Source organism: Canis lupus, chromosome 5, assembly GCF_011100685.1.
Source record: "Canis lupus familiaris isolate Mischka breed German Shepherd chromosome 5, alternate assembly UU_Cfam_GSD_1.0, whole genome shotgun sequence".
Lineage (NCBI taxonomy): Eukaryota > Metazoa > Chordata > Mammalia > Carnivora > Canidae > Canis > Canis lupus.
Window position 1 is genome coordinate 77348432 of NC_049226.1, and position 24872 is coordinate 77373303.

General features: G+C 41.5%; 1 protein-coding gene and 1 long non-coding RNA gene across 8 annotated transcripts in view; one reads left to right on the forward strand and one right to left on the reverse strand.

Moving 5' to 3' along the window:
- The window catches only part of HYDIN (HYDIN axonemal central pair apparatus protein), a 389826-nt gene that overhangs the window by 32056 nt on the left and 332898 nt on the right, over positions 1 to 24872 (reverse strand). For all 6 annotated transcript variants that reach the window (XM_038538390.1, XM_038538392.1, XM_038538391.1 and 3 more), the window contains 12 exons: positions 24462 to 24740; positions 22379 to 22521; positions 19729 to 19947; positions 16363 to 16523; positions 14246 to 14343; positions 13068 to 13275; positions 11324 to 11536; positions 10716 to 10854; positions 9476 to 9641; positions 6202 to 6349; positions 5556 to 5763; positions 4736 to 4957 (listed from right to left, as the gene is read on the reverse strand). In XM_038538390.1, coding sequence (XP_038394318.1) covers positions 4736 to 4957; positions 5556 to 5763; positions 6202 to 6349; positions 9476 to 9641; positions 10716 to 10854; positions 11324 to 11536; positions 13068 to 13275; positions 14246 to 14343; positions 16363 to 16523; positions 19729 to 19947; positions 22379 to 22521; positions 24462 to 24740 — 2204 coding nt within the window. The remainder of the gene's footprint in view (positions 1 to 4735; positions 4958 to 5555; positions 5764 to 6201; positions 6350 to 9475; positions 9642 to 10715; positions 10855 to 11323; positions 11537 to 13067; positions 13276 to 14245; positions 14344 to 16362; positions 16524 to 19728; positions 19948 to 22378; positions 22522 to 24461; positions 24741 to 24872) is intronic.
- The window catches only part of LOC106558856, a 62225-nt gene that overhangs the window by 27951 nt on the left and 9402 nt on the right, over positions 1 to 24872 (forward strand). The window contains exon 7 of one of the 2 annotated variants that reach the window (XR_005360109.1): positions 943 to 1111. The exons of the other annotated variant lie outside the window; for it this stretch is intronic. This is a non-coding gene — a long non-coding RNA (uncharacterized LOC106558856). Of the gene's footprint in view, positions 1 to 942; positions 1112 to 24872 lie in introns of those variants that run through there. 2 annotated transcript variants of the gene reach the window in all.

A 24872-nucleotide genomic window follows, 5' to 3' on the forward strand; every position in this document is an offset into this window, starting at 1 on the left:
AAACCCCAAACAGGTCCGTGGACTTCATCGGCAGAGATTCTGACTCACAGGTTAGAAGGATGTTTCTAGCAGCAATGTCCACAATAGCTAAACTGTGGAAGGAGCCTCAGTGTCCATCGAAAGATGAATGGATAAAGAAGCTGTGGTCTATGTATACAATGGAATATTCCTCAGCCATTAGAAACAACAAATACCCACCATTTGCTTCAACGTGAATGGAACTGGAGGGTATTATGCTGAGTGAAATAAGTCAATTGGAGAAGGACAGACATTATATGGTCTCATTCATTTGGGGAATATAAATAATAGTGAAAGGGAATAAAGGGAAAGTAGAGAAAATGAGTGAAAATATCAGTGAGGGTGACAAAACATGAGAGACACCTAACTCTGGGAAATGAACAAGGGGTAGTGGAAGGGGAGGTGGGCAGGGGTTTGGGGTGACTGGGTGACAGGCACTGAGGGCAGCACTTGGAGGGATGAGCACTGGGTGTTATGCTATATGTTGGCAAAGTGAACTCCAATAAAAAAAAACACTCAAAAAAAAAAAAAAAAGAAGTTTGTTTATGTGAGGAAAGCAAATTGGGTGCTCTGAGATCAGATACTGCACTGGTTCCCGCAGTGATGACTCAGGTGGCAGGCAGAGGGGTGAAAGACACTGCTAGTTCCTGCCCCACATCTGCTTCCCAAGGGTTCCTTACTCATAGGGCTTGGGTTAGTTGCCAATGTGATTGGGTGAAAATACTTGAGTTCCTATCCTTCCTTGACACTATGTCATCAGACATAGTTCTGGTCATCAGGATATAAACACAAGAGGACAAGACCGGTATCCTATTTTGAATACAGAGGCAGTCTTGCTGGGAAAGTTCAGTTGGTTGGTTGTTGTTGTTTTTTTGGTTTGTTTTGCCTTCAGGCTCTTCCCTCTTATTTCCACTTTGAATGCAGACACAGGGCATCCAGGGAATGGCCATCTTGTGACCAGGAAAGGACAAGAATGAGGTCCAAGGCTCCAGTGTGAAGGGTGAAAAAGTACAAGATATAAAGAGCAATGGGTCATACCCGGATTCTCAGCAAGATGACACATGTGCCTGTTGGGATTTGAACTTAATTTGCTCTTCAGAAATTTTTATAAAATGAAATTTTGTAAGTTGATAATTGATTTAAAACAATATACCCACTATTCATCCTAAACGTCATTAGAATAAACATAACGGTCACTGCTACAAGTTTTCATTAATGACTTTACAGTTGAAAACAGTTTCTTACTTAAGGCTTTACAAATTAAAAAGAAAATTGAATTCAATTAGCCAACATATAGTGCATCATCAGTTTCAGATGCAGTGTTCAATACTGTATCAGTTGCATGTAACACCCAGTGCTAATCACATACGTGCCCTCCTTAATGCCCCAAGCAGTTACCCCATCTCCCTGCCCCCACCCCTCCAGTGACCTTCAGTGTGTTTCCCAGAGTTAAGAGTCTCTCATGGTTTGTCTCCCTCTCTGATGACTTCCCGTTCAGTTTTCCCTCCCTTCTCCTTGGATCCCCTTTGCTGTTTCTTATATTCCACATACAAGGGAAGCCATATGATAACTGTCATTCTCTGATTGACTTATTTCACTCAGCAGGATACCTCCAGTTCCATCTTTACTTAAGGCTTTTAAACTCTTTACATTTTGTGGCTGATTCCCTGAAAATGATTAAAATGGACCACCTTCGGCTTTTCTGCCAATTAGAGCAGGAAGGTCCTGTGACATGTGTGATATTTCTTTTTGCTGTAAGGCACAAAAGTTCTGAAAAAGATGGTTCTCAACAGGGATGGGCCCTTTCTGAGGTGGCGTGCCTGGCACTTGGCAGAGAAGATGGCTGTAACATTGCCCTTGAGTTCCAGGCCAGGAGTTTTACAGTTTTATTTTTTCTAATTGAAAAAAAAATTTTTTTTTGGACCGTGTTATGACTTCATGTCTAAGTTATGGACTGGCCAGCAACTGACCTTGGGTTCCAATTGTTGTAACCCTGGTTCCCTATCAGTTGCCTTCTCCTTGAGGATATGAATAAAGACAATGTCTCCTTGCTCTGTTGATTGTTGCTTTTGCTGTGCAAAAGCTTTTGAGTTTGAGGTAGTCCTGCTTCTTTATTTTTGTTGCCTGTGCATTTAGTATCATATCCAAACCAATGTCATGAAACTGTCCCCTGATGTTGTCTTCTAGTAGCTTTATAGTTTTAGGCCTTATGTTTAAGTCTTTCTTTTCTTGTAAAATTTTTATTTATTCATGAGAGACACACACACAGAGGCAGAGACCTAGGCAGAGGGAGAAGCAGGCTTCCTGTGGGGGACCTGATGTGAGACTTGATCTCAGGACCTCAGGGATCACGCCCTGAGCCAAAGGCAGATGCTCCACCACCGAGCCAGCCAGGAGTCCCTTATGTTTAAGTCTTTAATATATTTGCAGCTGACTTTTGGCCATAGTGTAAAAGGCTCAATTTCATTCTTTTGCATATGGATATCCAGTTTTGCCAGCACCATTTGTGGAAGAGACTATCCTTTCCCATTGTGCAGACTTGGCACCCTTGTCCAAGGTCAGTTGGCTGTATATGTGCGCATTTATTTCTGGGGTCTCTGTTCTGTTCCATTGAGAGTCAATGAGTCTGTCTCAAAGTTGGTATTTTACTATTTTGATTATGGTAGCTTTGTAATGTATTTTGAAATCAGCAAGTGGAATGTCTCTAGCCTTGTTCTTTTCCCTCAGGATTGATTCAGCTATTTGTGGTCTTTTGTGGCTTCATATGAATTATAGAATTATTTTTCTGTATTTGTAAAACAAATGCCATTGGTATTTTGATAGGGATTGCACTCAAACTATAGATGGCTTTGGGTAGTATGGACATTTTTACAATATTGGGGCTTCCCATCCCCAAACAAAAGATGTCTTTCCATTTGTTTGTCTTTAATTTCTTTCATTGATGTTTTGTAGTTTTCAACTTATAAGTCTTTTACCACTATAGTTTATTTCTGACAATTTAATCCTTTTCTGTGATATTGTAAATGAGATTGTTTTCCTAATTTTTTTCCAGATAGTTTCTTGTTAGTGTATAGAAAAGCAACTGATTTTTGTTTGTTGACTTTATGTCCTGCAACTCTACTGAATTATTTTATTAATTATAACAGATTTTTTTATTTAAAGATTTTATTTGTTTGATAGAGTACATGAACAGAGGGAGGGGCAGAGGGAGAAGGACAAGCAGGCTCCCCTTTGAGAGGTGAGCTTGATGTGGGACTCAGTCCCAGGACCCTGAGATCATGATCTGAGCCAAAGGCAGATACTTCACTGACTGAGCCACCCAGACGCCCCAATTCTAACAGATTTTTTTAAATGGAATCTTTTGGGTTTTCTGTAAATAAGATCATGTTGTTGGCACACAGGGACAATTTTACTTCTTTTCTGATTTGGATACCTTTTCTCTTTTTCTTGTCTAATTGCTCTGCTGAGGACTTCCAGAAGAGTGGGCATTCTTGCTTTGTTCCTGATTTTAAAGGAAAAGCTTTTAGCTTTTCACTGATGAGTATGATGTTAGCTCTGAGCTTTTCATATATGATCTTTATTATGTTGGAGTACTTTCCTTCTAATCCTAGTTTGTTCAGAGTCTTTGATGAATTTTGTCAAATGCTTTTTTGCCACTTCTACTGAGATAATCATATGATTTTTGTCCTTTATTTTGTTAATGTCAGATATCACATTAATTGATTTTTGTATGTTGAACCATCCTGGCATCTGAGTGATAAGTCCTACTTGGTTGTAGTGCATGATCTTTTCAATGTATTGTTGGATTTGGTTTATTGATATTCTGTTGAGGATTTTTGTACCTATATTCATCAGTGATACTGGCCTATAGTTTTCTTGTGGTGTCTTTGTTTGGCTTTGGAATCCAAAAGAATTGAAATGAGGATCTTGAAGAGGTATTAACACTCTCATGTTCAGTGTAACACTATTCATAGTAGTCAAGATGTGGAAACAACCTAAATGTTAATTGACAGATTAAGAGATAAAGAAATTGAGGCATCTACACACAATACAGTCATTTTTCTTGAATAAATGATCCTAGGAATGTTGCAAACCTTTTAAGAGTTCTGAAAAAGTTGATTTTGCTGGTTTTTGCCAGTGTTCTCATCACTGTGGAAGAGCAGCTCTTCAAGGGTCCTTTTCTGCCATTCCTGAGGACATCGTAATTCCTTGGGTTTTCATTCAATAACTTATTTTAGAAAATGTTACATATATTTTGTCTCTCTTGCTTCCTCTTTACTTCCCGTTCATCTCTCTTTTTAACTTATTTATGTTAAATATTTTGTTTATTTATTCATGAGAGACACACAGAGAGAAGCAGGCTCCCTGTGGGGAGCCTGATGCAGGACTTGATCCCAGGATCCTGGGATCATGACCTGAGCCGAGGGCAGATGCTCAAGCATTGAGCCGCCCAGGGATCACTCCCTTATTAATTTTAATAGCTGCACAGGATTCCAGGGCATGGATGCTCAACTGCTTTTCAATGGACACTTATTCACCAGCTGCCTCAACTGTAGGTGAGGCCTTTATACTAGAGATTGTGAGACTGTCTCCAACACAACCACTGTCTAGGAGCTTCTGGCAGGGTAGAGAAGACAAGGGACATCCAGGAGAATTAATCTCTCAAGACAGAGTGCTGTGAGTGCTTTCAGTGTCAGACGATGTTAAATGGTCTCACCTTGATTCTGAGTTCCAGGCCTTTCAAGACACACTTCTTAAATGGCTGGAAAGACAGGGAGGCATGGGCACTCTGACCCACATCCACACTGCCATCAATGGGTGAAAATTCCAAGTACTGCAGCAGGGCTTTGGGGCCGGAGAGCTCTGCCTGGAAGCTGAAGTTGAACTTTCCAGTGTTGATAAAGCTGAGCTCGCACTGAACACATTCGTTCAACTCTACCTGAGGGACAGGGAACAGAGAAGTATGTTGATGGAATGCAAGTCATGGTTCCCTTCTCTGGGGTTAGGATATGTAATATGTTGGGGAAAATACCCTTTGGGAAATAGGGATGACAGATGATATTAGTGAGGTGAGTATCATGGACTTAATGTAGTCAGATGTACCAGCAAGAGCTACTAAGAGCTGGGGGACCCTCATACCTGAAGAGTGAGATGGCAATTTAATTCTTAGACCTCCCTTGGTAGCCAAACATCCTTCCTCTATGTTTAACACAAGTGTTCTTACCTTCCCTACCATCTATCCACCCCCTGAAAAATAAGTAAACTATATGCACTATATACACTAAACTATATGCATTCTGAGGATGGAGAAGCTTCTGGCATGTTTCTGTTCTCCTAGCCTCCCTGGAATTTGAAACAGATTCAGCTAACACTCACTTGTACAGCTTTTTCCAGCCAGTGTGAAGAGAATGAGACAGAGAGAGAGAGAGACAGAGGAGAGTGTAAGAGAGAGAAGGGGGTGAGAGAATGAATCAAGAGAGAGAGAGAGAGAGAGAAGGGGGTGAGAGAATGAATCAAGGCTCTCTCAACACTCTTACCTCATAGAAGTTGATAATGTTAGTCTCTTTGGGACTCAGGAGAGTGATTAAGCCAGTTCTGTCCTTGCACTTGACCTCTGCATTCATTGTGTATCCCTCAGCCTTGACATTTAAGGTCAGAGGCTGGGCTTTCTTTTTCACATTGCAGATCAAATTAAAGTTCACATCTCCTTCTTGCTTTGGTGTGAAGAAAATATCAATTGGGAATCTGGTCAGGGAAGAAGACAGCAGATTAGCTGACAAGGCCAACCTGCTATAACCTGCTGAAGAATATGAGCCCGATGGATTAGCATACCCACTATGAGGAAAAGGCATCATCATTCCAACTTACGATGAGTTTTGAAGATTTGCCAGACATGGCGGGACATTGCTTTATGAATTCACAAATACGGTAGATGGCAAGGAAAAAAATATAGAAATGAGAGAAAATATTGAGAAGAGAAGCTGAGAGTTCTCAGTGCTCTACAATTTATCAGGAAAATGAACAATGGGAAATAAGTAGACAGGGATGGGACTGTTCATATAAATTTTAGAGTTGGAAGAGACATGATATAGAGCACTCTGAGGGAAAAAGATTCTCCTGACTAGCAGGCTTAGAACCCCTGCTATATTGGGAGGGTACAGTCATGGGAGACTTTTGCTGTACCTGGACAGTGGTGGGATCCAGCCTTCCATGGGACATATCACCAGGCTATTGCTGAAACCTTCAGAATATCGGGAGTTGTCCTGGAATGCAAAGTGGAACCCCTGCTCCTCCTTGTTGATGATCTGAACGGTCTCCCTGGCTTCTCTGCCTAAGGCGGAAACACCAGCCCTCAGTGGAAGAAAGCCTCATGCCTGCTCCTGAAGTATCTCAGGAGACACTACTCCTCTTAGAACAAATTCTTCAACTTCTTTTCCCTCTCCTCCCAAGCTCTTCAGTTCTTGACTACCTCTCTTCTTTGATTCTGGTCTACAAGTGACCCTCTTCCCTTGGGGGAGATTCTACCTCTTACTTCTAGAACTTTATTCCATCGGTTGCCCGCTCCTGCTAGGTGGGTCCTCTGTCTTGCTCATGGCATCCTAGGTGACTCTGATGACTTTATTTTCTCTCCCTGTTTCCTTGGACCCAATGCCTTTCCCTGCTTTTGTTAGTGAGGGCTTCGCTTTCCCCAGTAGGCCCCTTAACTCTGCCCATATCTTTGTAAATAGTCTGCATTAAACTCTTTTGAATCAGAGCTCGGGTATGTCATGAGTGTCCTGACAGGGCCCTAATACAGCTTCTGTCATGATTTTGCTTTTTCTTACTTTCCTTGATTACTGTAGAGCATCTATTTTTTTTTTGCATATACTTTAGAATCATTTTATCCAATTCTCCCCCCACCCCTAATCCTTTTGGGATTAAGGTTGCCAGATTTAGAGGATATTATATTAGTATAAGTATGTCCCAACCATTGCATGGGACATACTTATACTGACATACTTATACTAAAAAATTACTCATTGTTATCTGAAATTCAGATTTGACTATGTATCCTGTATTTTATCTGGCAATACCAGTTGGGATTCTAATTGAAACTTGATTTTTTTTTAAATTTATTTTTTTTAATTTATTTATGATAGTCACAGAGAGAGAGGCAGAGACATAGGCAGAGGGAGAAGCAGGCTCCATGCACCGGGAGCCCGACGTGGGATTCGATCCCGGGTCTCCAGGATCGCGCCGTGGGCCAAAGGCAGGCGCCAAACCGCTGCGCCAGCCAGGGATCCCTGAAACTTGATTAAATTTGCATTTAATTTTGAGAGAACTAGTAAATGTTCACATCTTGTTTGGGGGCATTTTATAAGATTCCATAGTTTTCTTCATATAGGTCCTACGCTTTTCTTGTTACATTTATCGTTCGATATTATATAGGTTTTATCAATATTGAATGGATTTTTTTGTTTCTGTTTCTAGGTGCTTATCACTAAAAGAAAGAGAAACTATTTATTTTTACATAATTGTCTTGCATCCAGCCACTTACTAAATTATCCTATTGATTCTAGTGGTTTGTTTTGCTTTTCTCTAGAGCCTCTTGAGGTTTTCTATGTATGAAGTCACCAGCAACAGCAAATAAGACAGTTTTGTTTCTTGTTCCCTAATGTTTATGCCAGTTATTGAATTTTCTTGTTTTATTGTATCTGCTAAAATTATTAAGAAAGTATTCAATAATAATGGTGATGATGAGCATCCTTGCCTAATTCTTGATTTTAACTGAAGTGAAAAGAGTTTAGTGGCTTATTTACAGGATAATATTTGCCTCTTGATTTTGGTTAGTCTTTTTTTTTTTTTAAGAGAGAGAGAGAGAGAGAGAGAGAGCTAGCTCTTGAGCATATGTGTGAGCAGGAGTGGGGCAGAGGGAGAGAAGAATCCCAAGCGAGCTCCACACTCAGCACAAAGCCTGACTTGGGCTTGATCTCATGACCCTGAGATCATGACATCAGTGGAAATCAAGAGTTGGAGATGCTTAACTGATGGAACCACCCAGGTACTCCTGGTTCGTCTTCTTTAAGTTTTTCCCTCTATTCCTATCTTACTATTAGAATTTTTTGTTGAGAATTTCTGCTTAATTTTAGCAATGATTTTTAGTATATGATCACATGGTTGTTCTTTAATCTGTTGATATAATCATTATATTGAAATGCACCACCCTTGCATTCCCAGATTAAATTCTGTTTGTCTCGCTTTTGCTGTTTTTAGTTATTTAATTAATATTTAACATAACATACAGTGTTATATTAGTTTCAGGTGTACAGTATAGTGATTCAACACTTCGATACATCACCTGGTGCACATCATTACAAGTGCATTCCTTAATCCCCATCACCTGTTTTATCACCATCTCTCCAACCCCCCTCTTCCTCTGGTAACCATCTGTTTGTTTTCTATACAAGAGCGCTGTTATTATTCTTATACTATACTGCCCATTTATTTGTTCAGAAACTTCTGAAACACTATAATCTCTTCCTACCTACTTATATATATCAGTATAAGAAATGTATGGAAATATTACATAACAAACTGTCAACATTTTGTTTCCTTGATGGAAAGGATGGGTGGAAAGAGATTAAAATTTTATACAGATTGATTGTCTGATTATAAAGAATATTACTTTTCTAAATATAAAAATCTAATGAGTTACTAAAACATCTTCTGGCTTTAGTTGTATTTTACACACACACACACACACACTCCCCACATCCATGTGATAAGGGATTTGGCAATCACCTCCTTTATTTCCTTCAGGTCTCTGATCAAATGTCACTTTCCCACTGCATACTAGCATCCTTTATTCCCCCTACCCTGCTTTATTCTTCTCTAGAATACTTATTAACATCTGACATGCTATATATTTTCTTTTTTCGTAGTCTGCTTTCTATTACTAGAATGTAAGCACCATGAGGGTGGGGACTTTGGCTTTATTCACAGCATTTCTAGGTCACAGAAGAGTGCCTGGGTCATACAAGGGCTCGGTAATATTTGTTGAGCTGAATAAGTGCCTAAAAGGATGGCAGGAAAATCTGACCCCCTGTGGCACAGACTGAGAGGCAAATACAGCCCATATTCTGGAGGCACATACAAGTAAGATGGGGATAACGTGAGGCTCTAGAAATGAACATAGTCCAGAACTTCAAGGAATCTTAAGAGTAGGATCTGTAGCAAGGCTCCTAAATTTTCTTAGGTTATAGTGTGTGGGTTTAGAAGATACCTGATGGAAATTAGATTGAGAGATAAATACTTTGTGGCTTTGTGAACAGTGATAGAGCACCTCTGACATGCTTCTGGAAGGCACCAGAAAAGTTTCCCACCCAAGTCTGTTCCTGGAGTTCATTGCTGGGTCAGTCCCACTCCCCTCCCTCACAGGTCACACCAACTCAAACATAAACCAATGGGGCAGCCTTACCAATAAGGAGACAACTGAAATTGATGTGTGACTTGTCTAGATTGATGAGAGGATCGGTGGCTTTGCCTACCAGTAGAAAAGGGATGGTGATGTTGTGTTCGGGGATTAAGAAAGCCCAGAATGCTTCTGTGATGTCCAGATGGAAAGGTGTGAACTGGAAGACAATCTAAGGAGACAATTTGGAACAGAGTGGTAAAAAGCATTTAAGTTTGCTCCACATGCCCCTGGAAGCTGACTAGTGCTGGAGTTACAGTGGCTGATATCACCAGATCACCCCTACTCCTACTTTTCTACCATCTCTGTGAAGGCTATAAGTGTGGCTGTTCCAGCAATATCAATATCTGTTTGCCCTGCTCACAGGTCCTTCTGAGGGCCTCTACCCTACCCATAGCCTCTGATGGCTGGGCTGCCGTATTTTCACACCATGTCTTTGTTTGGCATGTGAAAAATAGAGAGAGTCTGATAAAAATATGGAATTTTGGCTTTTCCCAAAAAGTTTGGGAAAATTAGCAACACCAGGCCTACTTGTCTGTGTGGTGATCATCTGGCAGAGAAGCACTGCAGCCAGCCAGTGTTGTGCTCAGCATTCCCTATCATTGTACCCTTGGCCTGCTCCATGCATTTATTTGTGTGATCTCCCTCAAGGCATGTGAAATCATAATTTCTGTTTCATGGATTTGTTTCTGCCTCTGACATTCTCTGCATAACTTACAGGATACAAAGACCATAGATCTATTTTGGCCAATGAATTCATGTTTCTTTAAGTCTGACCCACACCCCAGACCCCTACGTAAACATGAGGACTAAACTGTGGGACATGACTCACTTCTCTCTTTTGCCCTTTGGCCTGACTGAGTAAAAACACATCTGTATCCTTTTACTGCTGTCAATCCTTGGGAAAAAAATAAGTCTTCATGTTACTCCATGAGTCCTTGAGTCCCCAGGCATTAATGTCCAGCTCTCCTTCCCTGCTTTAATAATTTCAGTTTTTAAAACAGCAAATACTAGAGCTCTCCATCTCTCCATGACCAACCAAGAGAGCACAGCTGTGTCATGTTCATAAGGACTGCCTAATGTCTATGCCACTCAAGAAATACGTATTAATTGATGTGCCCTTGGGCTGTCCCCCTCACTCTACCTGTGGTCTACAGCACACTTGCTATGTAGAGAAAGAGAGAGAGAGAGAAAGAGAGAGAATGATTAAAGTACTCTGTTGGGTGGTCTTCATTCATACACACACCTCAGCTTTCTTTTCAGGGTGGATGAGGCCCTTCTCTGTAAGGCATGTGAAGGCTGGAGGGTTCTGGAGACTTTCAGTTTCTTCAGAGGTCCAGCAGAAGGAGTAGGTGCTATTAGTGGGATTCAGGATTGTGAAAGTCCTGGCCGAGGGGGAAATAATTTATTGCAGAGAGTGAAATGTGGGCTGAGAAATAAGAGAAACTTTCTTAGGACCTTCCCTAGCACAGTTTCCCTATCTGGGAATCAGAACTTGTCTGGGCACTTCATTACCTTGGAAATGAAAACTGCATCTCATTTGGGGGTCCAGACTATGACTAGAGTTCTGGACTCTGGAGTAATAATGATGCCTAGGGCACTTTTGTCCCAGTGATCCTCTGTGGCTAAGGTGGTGGTCAGGGATTCTATTTTTATGTATTCTAAAATCTCCCCAGTATTGAAACCAAGGAGATAAATCCAGCTTCCTTATGGAGCAGTTCTCTGAAGTCCAAACCCAGTAGTTCAAGCTTGCTTCTAGGAATTAGCCTCACTCACTTCCCTGAATTCTTCCTCTATGTTCTTTAGAAGGATTGACTGGTATGAAATCAACTGTTGTAAACCTAGACAACTCACCGGAGACTCTTCCCTCCTATGCCCACACTGGTGAACTCAATGACCCGGGTGTTTGAGTCCAGAGCTGCACCACTAGGCCCTCGGAGATCTGGGTTGCGCCGATGACCACTGATGTAGTCAGAGTGTTTCAGGTCAAAATGGCAGAGGGGCAAGAAGCTCCGCCCTTTTACTAATAGGACTGGGCCTTGCTCTCCAGGTGGCAGGTTGGGAATCCTGAGAAGATAAGGTTATTATTACTTATTTTTAAATCAATTGTTGCTTTCTTAGTTGGCTGTAAATGAGTTATATCACCAGAGTGTGAGCTCCATGAAAGTAGAGACTGGGTCTGTCCTGGTCAACAACATAATCTCAGTCCCTGAATAGTGTGTGATACATGGTTGGTGTTCATTCATTAACTGTTTTTTTTTTTTTTTTTAAGATTTTATTTATTTATTCATGACAGTCACACAGAGAGAGAGAGGCAGAGACATAGGCAGAGGGAGAAGCAGGCTCCATGCAGGGAGCCCGATGTGGGATTCGATCCCGGGTCTCCAGGATCGCGCCCTGGGCCAAAGGCAGGCGCCAAACCGCTGCGCCACCCAGGGATCCCTATTCATTAACTGTTGAGTGGATGAATACATGAATGGGCTGAGTAGGAGAAGGCTGAATTCTGGCTCCTTTTCTGTAAATAAGAGTGGCCCCAAGTTATTTCCTCCAGCTGTGGTGACAAAATCTCCGTGCTATAAAATAAGCTTACCCCCTGGGCGCTCTTATAGGCATCTAGTGAAGTATGAAAATTGACAGCGAAATCCTAAAAGAGTATCATGAGATCCTTGGAGAAGGTAAGGTGGATGTGAGCAGACTTAGGTCCAGCACCAAGTTTAGGTGGCCCAGATCGTAGGGGCTCCATGAGGCTCTTATGTCTCATATACATCTCACTACCCCCATGCCATGGTTCACTCAATTCCTTTGTCAGGTGGGTGTTCTGCACAGAGCTTTCCTGGGAGTGGTTAGCACATCAGGGGCTTTCATTGCTAGGAGTTATTGGATTGACTTTTCCTGAATTGGGTCTGAGCCCCCTCTATTCCTCATCTATAAATCAGCCCCACTACCTCCACTCCTGCCATGTGTGTTTACTGTGCTTATTGTGTGCCAGGTACTGTTCTAAGTCTTCACTTGAATTAACTCATTTAATGTTCATGATGCCCATACAAGGTAGGTATTGTTATTTGCTTTCTACATGAGGAAATCAAGTCTCAGAAGGGGTACTAGAAAGTTTTCCTAAGTTCATACATGCCCAAGGCCTGGAACTCATCTGTCTGTCAGCCATTCTGTTGTTCAGTGGAATCCTGTTTGTGGCTGGGAAGGGGGAAGGAGGAGGGGGAAGAGTCTAGAGAGTTGGTGAGTAACACAAAAGACCCAATTCTCTGTATCTTCCAAATTCTGGGCCCCTTTGAATCTCCCCAAAGGGGGGCACCTGGGTGGCTCAGTGGTTGAACATCTGCCTTTGTCTCAGGTCATGATCCCGGGGTTGTCCCACATGAGGCTCCCTGCAGGGGAGCCTCTGCCTATGTCTCTGCCCCTCTCTCTGTGTTTCTCATGAATAAATAAATAAAATCTTAAAACAGAATTTTCCCAAAGGGAACTGTGGCAATTTGGGGACTGTACAGGGGCCCCAAGGCTCAAAAGAATGGTGGTGGTAGTGGTGGGGTGGAAGAGAGGATAGGAGATGTGGAACTTTGTTCTGGGGACCAAGTCTCCTTACTGGCAGAAAAGATTGCTCTCGAAGTCTCCAGTCTCCAGTGGGGAGAATTTCACTTTGAGCTTCTGAGTCTTCCCTGCTGGCACAATGCCTGAGGAAGGGTCCACAGAGAAGGGTGGCAGGGAAACATCATTCCAGTGGTCTGTGGCACTGTCCAGAGTGCTGACCGTGTGCAGCGTGCCCTGGCTAAGTTCGTCTTTTTGAGAGGAACCTAGGGGCAAACAGACAGCCAGTGATATTCTGCATTTGCAGTGGGAGCGCAAGTCCTTAGGGACCCTCTGTGGGGTCTAAGGGCTCACCTCTTCTAGCAGATACATTTAACTTTGGGCACAAGGGGTAAGGATTGGCTCATATCTCCTGTAGGAGACTCATGAAAATACTTCTATTAATTCTATCAAGTTTTCAAAGTTGTTTCCTTTTGGCTTGAGGAGGTGGGTTGAGGAGATGTCTCAAGAAAAATGGACTGTGAACATAATTTTTGGAGAATCCTTGTTTTAAAATAGGGATTCACAAACTAGCAGCCTATGGATAAGGGCCCATTTAGGGGATCCCTGGGTGGCGCAGCGGTTTGGCGCCTGCCTTTGGCCCAGGGCGCGATCCTGGAGACCCGGGATCGAATCCCACGTCGGGCTCCCAGTGCATGGAGCCTGCTTCTCCCTCTGCCTGTGTCTCTGCCTCTCTCTCTCTCTCTCTCTCTCTCTGTGACTATCATAAATAAAAAAAAAATAAAATAAAAGGTCTGGCAATCTCCAAAACTGCAACAAGAGTAATGGGTTATTTGTCTACTAAGTACTGAGGCCTTTTTCAAGTGCTTTATATGTATCAACTTGGGTCTGAGTGTATATATTTTGAGGGAGACCCCTCATAGCTTTCATCAGTTTCTGCAAGGGCCTGTAATCTCCCACAAGAATAAGGCCTAAAAAGACAAGATTCCCAGGGGTCTGTGACCATGCTGGCCCAGTGGATGGCCAGGGTCCAAGTTCTCCACTCCAGGAGGACTGAGGTCAGGTATTGAGTTTCTTAGGCATGTTTGGCTCTGTAGACACCATGAGACATTTGCTCTGCTTCTTGTTGGCTACTGAGGGGGCCATTGGAGCAGTGTTCATTGCTCCATGAACAAGGCTCTTCTACTAACTGGGAACTTAGTTCAAGCCCTGGGTTTTGCCTGCCATCATATTTACCTTGGTTATCTGGCTTTGCAAAACTGACAGCTTTTGCAGTATCTTCTGAGACCCAGTTGAATTCCAGCTGCACATTTCCTGAGTTAATCAGCTCAAGCCTGCAGATAGATCAGAGAATGGATTTGAGAAATGTGCTGTCGATGATTTTTTTTTTCTGTCTGCACATCATGTAAACTGTTATTTAACTTTTTAAGTCATCACTGTGTTTCTTAAACATTTTTTTTAAAAGGCAGCTTTTAAGCATTTTATCTGACGCCATGCATTTGCTATGCTATATTTTCTTCTAAAGCATGTAAGATATATACATGGCTATTAAAAGTAAAAAATCCAAATGTTTAGCACTTAAAATCATCTGGCACACAACCAGAACCCTATGCAGTGAGCTCTCAGCATGCATCGCTGTAATCCTGAAAAAATTCCATGAGAGAGGAATCAAAATGTTTCTGACAATGGTACCTTCCTTAGGTGCAAATGCCACAGTCCCTCCCTTCCTGAATCATGTCTCACTGGAAACCATGTCCCTGTGGTCAGAGGCTGTTTGACCTCTGCCTGAGATTAATTCACTGGCTGAGATTTGTCTCAAATTCTGAATTAGTGGAGCCTTTCTCACTTCAAGTTTCTCTGCATCTAAGATAAGAATAGAAAATAGAAGCTTTTTCTAGAATCACTTTTGAACTTGATCACAATCACAGGAGAAGGATGAAGCCTTGGCACCAGAAAAATGATTGTGTGAAAGAAAGAAACACAAGTGCTCTTCCTAGTTTTAGGGAAGAGCAGGAATTGAGGGTTAGGGGGCTGTAGGTCTAAGGTAGGGTGTAAGGATTAGGCTTCCATGATCTAATCCAGGTAGACCATGTAGGTATGCCCAAAGTCAAGTGCTTTGACTTCAAGGGCTTGCATTTATTGTGTAAAACTATGAGTACTGGCCATTATCTAGAGAAAATTTTTATAAATTGGAGCAATCTTAGTGGTACAGAATACTTTTGATAAAGAAGTTCTGGGTTTAGATTGGGGTTGACAAACTTTTTTTGCAAAGGGCAAGAGAGCATTTTTTTTTTTTTTTTTGGCTCTGTGTACCATGGGTCTTTGTAGCAACTACTCACTCTGCTGTTATAGTGTAAAAGCAGCCACAGACCACACATAAGCAGATAGACATGGCTGTGGGCTAAAAGAAACTTCATGTACAACATAGGCAGCTGGCTGGATTTGGTCTGTGGGCCACAGTTTGACAACCCCTGCTTTAGGTGAAATAGGTATCAACAGAAGGAAGGTCTCACTTCCTGCCTCATCTCTTTTGGTTCTATAATAATTTGAGAGAACATTTAAAGTGTAACAAAGGCAAAATGAGTTGAACAAGTTAATTACGAATTCTCATAAAGTTGAAATGTCAGTGGTTTACATTTTTGTGCTTGTAATTCTCAAAGAATAGTCTTTCACTGTCTTTGTATATATTGCTCTCTCTGCCTAGAAGGACTTTTTTTCACTTCTTCACCTGGGTACCTCTTATCCTCTAACATTCAGTTGGGGCACCACTGTATTATCAGGGAATGTTGTTTATAGTGAAAATGACCCCTGATTGGTAAATTGCATCTAGTCTGGAGGAATTATGATTCCCTGGAGGGAAGCCATAGCTTGGGGTTCTCTGAGAATAGCGACTCATAACTGGGCATGTCCCCTATAAGCATCTTGGAAGCTGTAGAATGGTTATGAGGATTATTGCCTTCTGTAGGTTGTGGGGCTTCTAAGCTAAGATGGACCCATTGCCTTTCGTGTGGATATTGTCCAAGCTGTCACCTGGGATCAGGGAGAAAAGAACAGTTCCTGGGGAGTAGTGTGGACTGCTGTAGGGACAGTCCCCACTGAGGCTGATGGCCAGCTGCTGCCCTCCTGGTGGACTGTGTTTCCTGACCTATATTTTGATTTTTGGGTGTGAACTTCAACAGCTTTGTGGGCCTGAGTGTTTCCCTGCATCCACGGAGTTACTCTGGTGCATGCCACATGGCTCTGATGCCTGGCATGTGCTATCATAGACACTGAATAAATGTGTGGTGAAGGAATGGACAAATGATGAAATGGAAGAGCTTCTCTGTGATGGTGGGGGGCTTTTGAAGACTCACTCAAACACTCGGGTCTGGTAAACCAGCGTTTCTTTAAAGTGCACGTTGCTTGTATGGCATCGATAGGAAGCGAAATTCACATTGGCACTAATCTGAAGATGCAGTTCTCGATAGTTCTCTTCTACTATGGAGTGGGCAGGCTCAGGGTCTGTCTCTATCACCTGTAACAAAGGTGGAGTCAGCTGACTGACAGGAATAAAGGGCTGGGATGGGGGTTTGGGGGAGACACAGTACAATATTTTACCTGTGCAAATGAGCACTAATGCATAAATTCAAGTTCTAGAGAAAATGATTAAAGCAAGCCTAACAACAAATTACTGAGAGCAGTAGGATTGCAGAGATAAGAGTTTTTTGGTTAGATGGACTCAGAAGAAGGTAGAAGAAAGGAAATCATAAAGATAGGGATAGGCATTAATGAAACAGAAAATAAATAAAAAAAGAGGACCAACAAAGCTAAAAGCTATTTATTTGGAATGACTTAAAAAGTCTTCGATGAGATTGGTCAAGAAAAAAAATGAGTAAAAAAAAAAAAAAAGAAAAGAAAAAAAAGAAAAAAATGAGTAAATACAAATAACCAATATCAAAAATAAAAAGGAGGACATTACCACCAATCCTACAGATTCAAACAGAGGATAAGAAAATATTATAAATAATTTTATGAAAATACATATGAAAACTTAGTCAAAGGGCAAATTTCTAGGAAAATAATTTAATAAAATTAACTCAAGAACAAATAAAAAGCCTGAAGAGTTATAATACTATTAAAGAAACTGAATAGTAGTAAAAAAATCAAAGAAGACCTAAAGAACTAAAATTTGTTAATAGATAAATTAATATTATAAAATTGTTAATTCTTCTTAAACTCACTTATAGATGCAATCCAATTCCAATCAAGCTTCCATTAGGGTTTCCATAGTACTTGGTTAGTGGGTTCCAAAATTAGAAAAATAAAGGACTAAGAATAACTAAAGCACTTCAGAATAAAACAGTATGGAAAAGAGACTTGCTTCAGATACTGTGGCTGATTATGAAGCTTTTTTTAAAAAAGATTTTTAAAAAAGATTTTATTTATTTATTCATGAGAGACACAGACCGAGAGAGAGAGAGAGAGAGAGAGAGAGAGAGGCAGAGACACAGACACAGGCAGAGGGAAAAGCAGGCTCCATGCAGGAAAAGCAGTCCCGCCCAACGTGGGACTCGCCCAACGTGGGACTCGATCCCTGGACTCCAGGATCACGCCCTGGGCTGAAGGCAGATGCCAAACCGCTGAGTCACCCAGGGATCCCCTCAACCACCCAGGGATCTCTAGATTTTTTCTTTATTTATTTGAGAGAGAGAGAGAGAGAGAGCGCACAGGCAGGGGGAGAGGCAGGCAGAGGAAGAGGGAGAAGCAGGCTCCCTGCTAAGCAGGGAGCCTGATGTGGGGCTCAATCCCAGGACTCTGGGATCATGACCCGAGCCAAAGGCAGATGCTTAACCAACTGAGGCACCCAGGCGTCCCTGATAATGAAGCTATAGAAATTAAGGTAGGGTAAAATTGGCATAGGGATAGAAAAATTGACAATGAAATAGAATATTGAGACAAAAAACACCCTAGGTATATATGAAATTTAGATGACAAGGGAGTCATGGCAGGTCACTAGGAAACAGAAGGGATAAACAAAAAAGGGAGTTGGCTAGGTTAGTTATCTAGATGGAAAACTATGAAATTGGATCCTTGCCTCATACCATCATACATAAAATCCAGGTGGGCCAAGGGCTTAAATAGAAACAGCAAAGTTCTTAAACCTTAAAAAAATGCATATTTTTTCTTCCCTGATAGGGAGGGGTTTTAAAAACAAGACACAAATAATAATATATATAGAAGATGAGATTAATAAATGTATCTTTATCCATCAAAAGATACATCAAAGACAGTAAAAAGATAAGCTATAAATTTGGTGAAGACATTTGCAGACAAATAATAGGAAAGAATAGTAGAGTTTATCAAAAGTAAAATAACTCATACAAAGGATAAGCATCATAATTGAAATGACCAATAATCATATGAAGACATATTCAACTTTATCAGTGGTTAGGGAAATGCAAAATAGCCCCCAAAGAGACCATTTCCCATTCATTTAAATGATAAAAACCAAGAGGTCTGGCAATGCCAAGTTGTGGAGAGAATGTGGATCAGTAAGATCCCTTTGCCGATAGGAGTGTACATTGGTATAGCCATTTTGGACAACATTTGGGCATTACTTTGGAAAGCTGAATTTCATATATCCTATGGCTTGGCAATTCCACTTCGAGGAATATAAACGTTTGCAAATGAACACCATTTGACATGATCAATAATGTTCACAGAAATACTGTGCATGATAGCAAAACCGCAAATAGTTTTCAAAAGAAGAGAGAATGACAAATAACAGTGGAATTTTATATAGCAGTGAAATGGGTATACTATAGCCACATGCAATGATATGGATCACATGCATTACAACCTTTTTTTAAAAACTAAAGTTAAAGACTACAACTAAACAGTATGCCTTTTACAATGCATAGGTAGGGGCGCCTGGGTGGCTCAATTGGTTAAATGTCTGCCTTTAGCTCAGGCCATGATCCTTTGAAGCAGGGAGTCTGTTTCTTCATCTCCCTCTGCTGGTGCTCGTGTTCTCTCTCTCTCTCTCTCTCTCATTTGCTTGCTCATGCTCCCTCTTTCCCAAATTAAAAAAAAAAAAAGAAAGAGTGCATAGGTTAAAAAAGAAAGAAAAAATAAAAATCAAGGGAGTAAGTAAACAAGATTCAGGATCGTGATTACCTCTAAGAGGGAGGCATGGGGATGAAATGGCTGAGAAGCACACACCTAATCCATGTTTTACTTCTTATGTTGAGTGTGAGTTCATCTCTATTTATTCTACCATTAAAAAGAAACCAACCAAGGACTAATTAAAAGAGGGGCATGCTTGGACCACAGATGAGATTCCATCATGAACCAAAGATTATAACTGATCTAATTCTGGACACCCGAGAGAAAGAAGAGATAACTAGAAGGCTAACCATGATGTTGAAGAAGATGGGAGGACTTGCTTCATGAGGCATCCAGACTGAAACTAAAGCTGTATGGATCAGGATGTGCACGTCGTGAGGCTGGCAGGTGACATGCTTGCAAGTTCAGTTTGTCACTTCTGAAATCAAGGTCAAGTGAAATGGAAAACTTTTTTTGTTTTGTTTTGTTTTGCTTTATCTGTTGTGTGTGTTTGTGTGTGTGTGTGTGTGTTTTGTCTGTGAAGGAAGGAAATGATGAGACACTGCAGTGGGGAGCAGCAGGCACTCAGCTATATGGCAGGCCTCGTCAGATTTGTGCCTGATGTCCTCACTTACCTTTCGTTTTGTAGCAAAAGTCCCAGGTGTGTTTCTGTGAACATCCACCCATTTAACCGTGCGCATGCGGTCATCCCAATCAGGGACCTGGTCTGCAGGGAACTGAAATGTGATCCTGGAGAGCTTGCACTTGACCCCCATCTTCTTCAGATTGATGGGCACATCTGACTTCATGGTCACTGCTATATCCTTGGCACATCTGGGGTGGAGGTGGCCAATCTGGGGAAAAGCCTGGTATTAGTATTTTTGGAAATCCGAGCTTGAGGACTTTTGATACCTGATAGTGACATTCTAGAGAAGGGGTAGAGCCAAAAGTCTTCACAAAAATACATCATTCAAACCTGCATCTGTGAATTGTCTTAAATATGTACAAGAGGTTCTTTTTTTTTTTTTTTAAAGAGGTTCTTATATAGAAATACAATCCTAAAAACAAACCATTACTTGCCATGGGCACTATTCTAAACCTTTATACAATTTTGCTGATCCCCACAACAACCCTATGAGATGTATAGCTATTACCTCTATTCTATAGGCAAGGAAACTTGTAACTTGCTCATGGTCCTCCCATGAATACTGGAAGGTCTGGATTATGCCCCAGACAGTATGGCTCCAGGAACCACACTGTTAACCTGTGCTTCTTCGTCAGTGTCACCTGTATGAATTATGGACAGATGCACACAGTACATTAGCAGTTCTCAGAGTGTGATCAGGTGACCCTTGGGACCCCTAAGACCTTTTCAGGAGCTCATGAGGCTCAAAACTACTTTCATCATAATACTACGATGTTAGTTGACTTTTTCACTTTCATTTTCTCATGAGTATACAATGGAGCTTTCTACAGGTTACATGACATACAATATTGCCACAGATCCAACAGAGAAGCAAATAGGAGAATCTAGCTACTTCTATTAAGCCAGATATTAAAGAGATTTGTAAAACTGTGAAATAATGCCACTCTTTTCGCTAAATTTTTATTTTGGAAAACAGCCATGTTCATTAAAAAAATGGTATTTATATTAACATTAATGGGTTTATTATTTAAAAATGAATAAATACATGTTTTCAGATATTCTCAGTTTTAATTTATAATATGGTAAATATCAATAGACATAACCCACATAAGCAAAAGCTATTTGGGGTTCTTCAATAATGTTTAAAAGGGCAAAAGAGTCCTTAGGCCGAAAGGCTGCAATTCACTGAAGTATACCAGATAAATGGGAAATCTAATTTGGTCTATAGCATAAAATCATTTAGGTTTAGCATGTATAGGGGATCCCTGGGTGGCGCAGCGGTTTGGCGCCTGCCTTTGACCCAGGGCGCGATCCGGGAGACCCTGGATCGAATCCCATGTCAGGCTCCCGGTGCATGGAGCCTGCTTCTCCCTCTGCCTGTGTCTCTGCCTCTCTCTCTCTCTCTCTGTGTGTGACTATCATAAAAAAAAAAAATTAGCATGTATAAACACACACGTGTGTGTGTGTGTGTGTATACACACACACAATAGTCCTATCATATTTCTGACAGATATAGAAACTCTCCCTCTGCTGGAAGATGAAGGAAGAAGAAAGCTTAGTATTTTCCAAGGCCACGAATGCGTGTATGTGTGTGTGGGGTATATGCATGAGTGTGTGCACATGAGTACACTAAATAAATGGACTATCTGAAGCTTATCTCTACCTGTTTTGAGTGACACCTTACATCCCTCCAGGAAACAAAGCTTCCTGATAGCCCTCAAAGATTTAAAAGCGACAAAGGGGGCTCCTGGTGGCTCAGTCAGTTAAGTGTCCAACTCTTGATCTCAGCTCAGGTCTTGATCTCAGTGTCATGAGCTCAAGCCCTGTGTTGGGCTCCATGCTGGGCATAGAGCCTACTTAAAACACTAAAAAAAGTGACAAAATAGGGTCCCAACTCTCCTTGCTCTATCCACCCTAGAATTCTATAGGTTTATTGAACAGACTTGGTGACTGAAACAGAGCAGGAGGCAGCAGATACATCTGGGTATATCCATTGTCCTGGGAACTCAGCAGTGAACTGTCTATGAAAAACAACAAGTAGCCAGAGGCTAGATCAGCTACTGTGTTGTCTCAAGCCTTGTATGATGTCAAACTTTGGTCAGCAATTTATAAAACGTGTGTGCTGTGAGATGCTAAAAGAAGGGGTCAGGAAATTCCAGGTAAAACAAGTTAACCAGGTTTGAGTATGCTGACTGGCCCTGGGCACCTTTAAGACAAAGATGTAATTTGCAGATTTGCTAAATCTCAGCTGTCCACAGAACCCAGTACCCCCATTTTAGCTTGGAGTGAACCACTTTGGCAGGACTAATGCTCTAAAGAACATACACCTTGGGGGATATAGGTCTACACTCTGGGATAGGAAGGCTGGGACCTGTTTTCATCCACACAGGCTTCTATGGAATTCCTCAACATCGGCCTAGCAGCCATTGTGGCGGAGCTCATTCTCTGTTCTGAGACTAGAGGAGACACAAACGGTGTCCTCTGGTACCTGGTCTGATTAAAGGGATGGTTACTGGGCTGTTTCTCAGCTTGAGAACCATCCATCCCATCCCATGTATTCATGGGAACAGACTGACAATCAAATAAGAGTTGGCTTATGCATAAAGAAGTCCAGAAAACAGTGAGTGGCTTTCACTTACCTGTGGGGAAAAGGAAACTGTAGCTAAAAGGGGCCATTCAAACCGTATGACGTTCACTTGGCTGTGATTAGTGATTGTGAAGCTCACGTTATAGCTGTTTCCAATGTGGCAGTCCCCAAACTGGATGTGGTCCACCAGAGCAGCTATGGATGGAAGCAGAAGGTGAGTCCTCCCTCACCTCTCCTCCTAGGGCTCACTTCCCTAGGAGGCAGCACCTGAAAGACATGGGGCCTCACCCTCCTGCATCCCTCCCTCCTTTGATGATTATTTTGGAAAAATTTAGAGTCCCTTAGCTTAAGCTTTCGCTCCTTGGGAAATCTGTTTGTCTATCCATCCATCCGTCCATCCATCCACCTTGGCCCTAACCTCTAAGAGAAAAATATAGGTCCCCAACTCTATTTGTTTGCTGAAACAATACTACTAACAGCTAAAAGAAGATAAAATAGGATAAAGAAGATGTGGTCTATGTATACAATGGAATATTACTCAGCCATTAGAAACGACAAACACCTGCCATTTGCTTGGACGTGGTTGGAACTGGAGGGTATTATGCTGAGTGAAATAAGTCAATCGGAGAAGGGCAAACATTATATGGTCTCATTCATCTGGGGAATATAAATAATAGTGAAAGGGAATAAAGGGGAAAGGAGAAAAAATAAGTGGGAAATATCAGAAAGGGAGACAGAACATGGAAGACTCCTAACTCTGGGAAATGAACTAGGGGTGGTGGAAGGGGAGGAGGGCGAGGGGTGGGGGTGACTGGGTGGCAGGCACTGAGGGGGGCACTTGATGGGATGAGCACTGGGTGTTATTCTATATGTTGGCAAATTGAACACCAATAAAAAATAAATTTATTATTAAAAAGATAAAAGAAGATAAAATACAAAAGTCTTTGTTATACTTGAATCATAGATAAATGATGAGTAATTTTTAGTATCAGTATGTCCCATATAATACTTTGGGACACACAAATAATAAAAAGCTCTTCTTTTTTAAAATCTGAAATTCAAATATAACAGGGACTCCTGTATTCTGATTTTCTAAACCTGGTAACCCTATTTTAAGTATCAAATCTGCTTTCTGAACTAGGGTCACTGCTGGCTCCTGCTTGACCCCTGACAAGAGAGATGTCACCTTGTAGCTGCAAATGGGTGAAACGCCATACATATGAGGAGTGTTGATTTTAAGCCATATCATATAGACTGTCTAATGCTACATTCTAGCACTATAATAAAGCTCCTAGAAAAAAACTATGAGAATGTGTTTATAACTCATTTCATACTAATTAGCTACACAATTAGGGTGCTTTTTGATAATAATGATGAAATAAATTTTCTCCTACCCCAAAGAATATAGTCAACCAAATGAAGCTGCAGTACTTGATAAGACCACAGAGGAGCAAGTCTTAAGCTTTAATATATGCACAAGTCACCCCAGGATCTTGCTAAATAAAATGTAGACTCTGCTTCAGTAGGCCTGAGGTGCAGGTGTGGCTCTGCCATTCTCATTTCTAACAACTCCTGGGTGCTGCTGCGGCTGTAGGTCCTCAGACAGTGCAGTGAGTGGTGAGGCTATAGAGAAAGATGTTCTAGAGACAGCACAAACCTACACCTTCTTTAATCAGGGAAGCCCACGGTTTCTCTTGGAATGTCTAGGATACACGGTTCCTATGGAACAGACAATGTAAATGCAAGCCAGCTGAAAGAAACAGGGAAAACTAGACAGATACATATCTGTGCTCCCTTAGCTAATCTAGAATATGAATTTTGAATTTCATGTTTTAGCTAAACTGAAATTAGCTAAAACTATAAGCTCCCCAAGGCAGAGACTCTCTTCTTGCTCTTTGGAGCTCCAGGGCTCAGCATGGTGCCTGGTACATACATGCTGATGCTCAATAAATAGTCCTTAAGGGAACATGTGATTGAAGTCATTGTCTGAGCCAGGAATGATGGAACATACAGTAATGAAGAGGAGATGCTTTCCTAAATTCCCAGGAAGCTGGATGATCTGTTATTTAAATTGTACTCTTATTTAAAATGACCTGAGCCAACAGTTGTCAATACCTTACTGCTCTTTCTCTCACCTGTTACCAAGTCTTCCATAGTATTTTCCTCGATGATCTCAGAGATCTCTGGGGTCTCGGGGCTACTGGAAACCACCAGCCCATGGATGTTGTCCAAGGTGATGTCATCCTCGTAACCCTCTCCTACCATGTGGATGATAGTCTCCTCATACTGGTTGTTGATCACTGACAAGTGGATGATACCTGTCATTCTCCCAACCTTCTGGGATTGGAAAACAACCTCAAATCCAGCTGTGTTTCCAGGAGGAACAACCAGAGAGGCTGTGTGAGCTTTCTTTGCTGCAAAAAGAAGAGAGAGACCATAGAGAGTGAGAAGCAGTTTAAAGGAAGATGTAACAAAAAAGATCCTGACTCAAGGGAGGGAATGTGTGGGAATGAGACTTACCTACAGAGGCCACTGGTGATGAGATG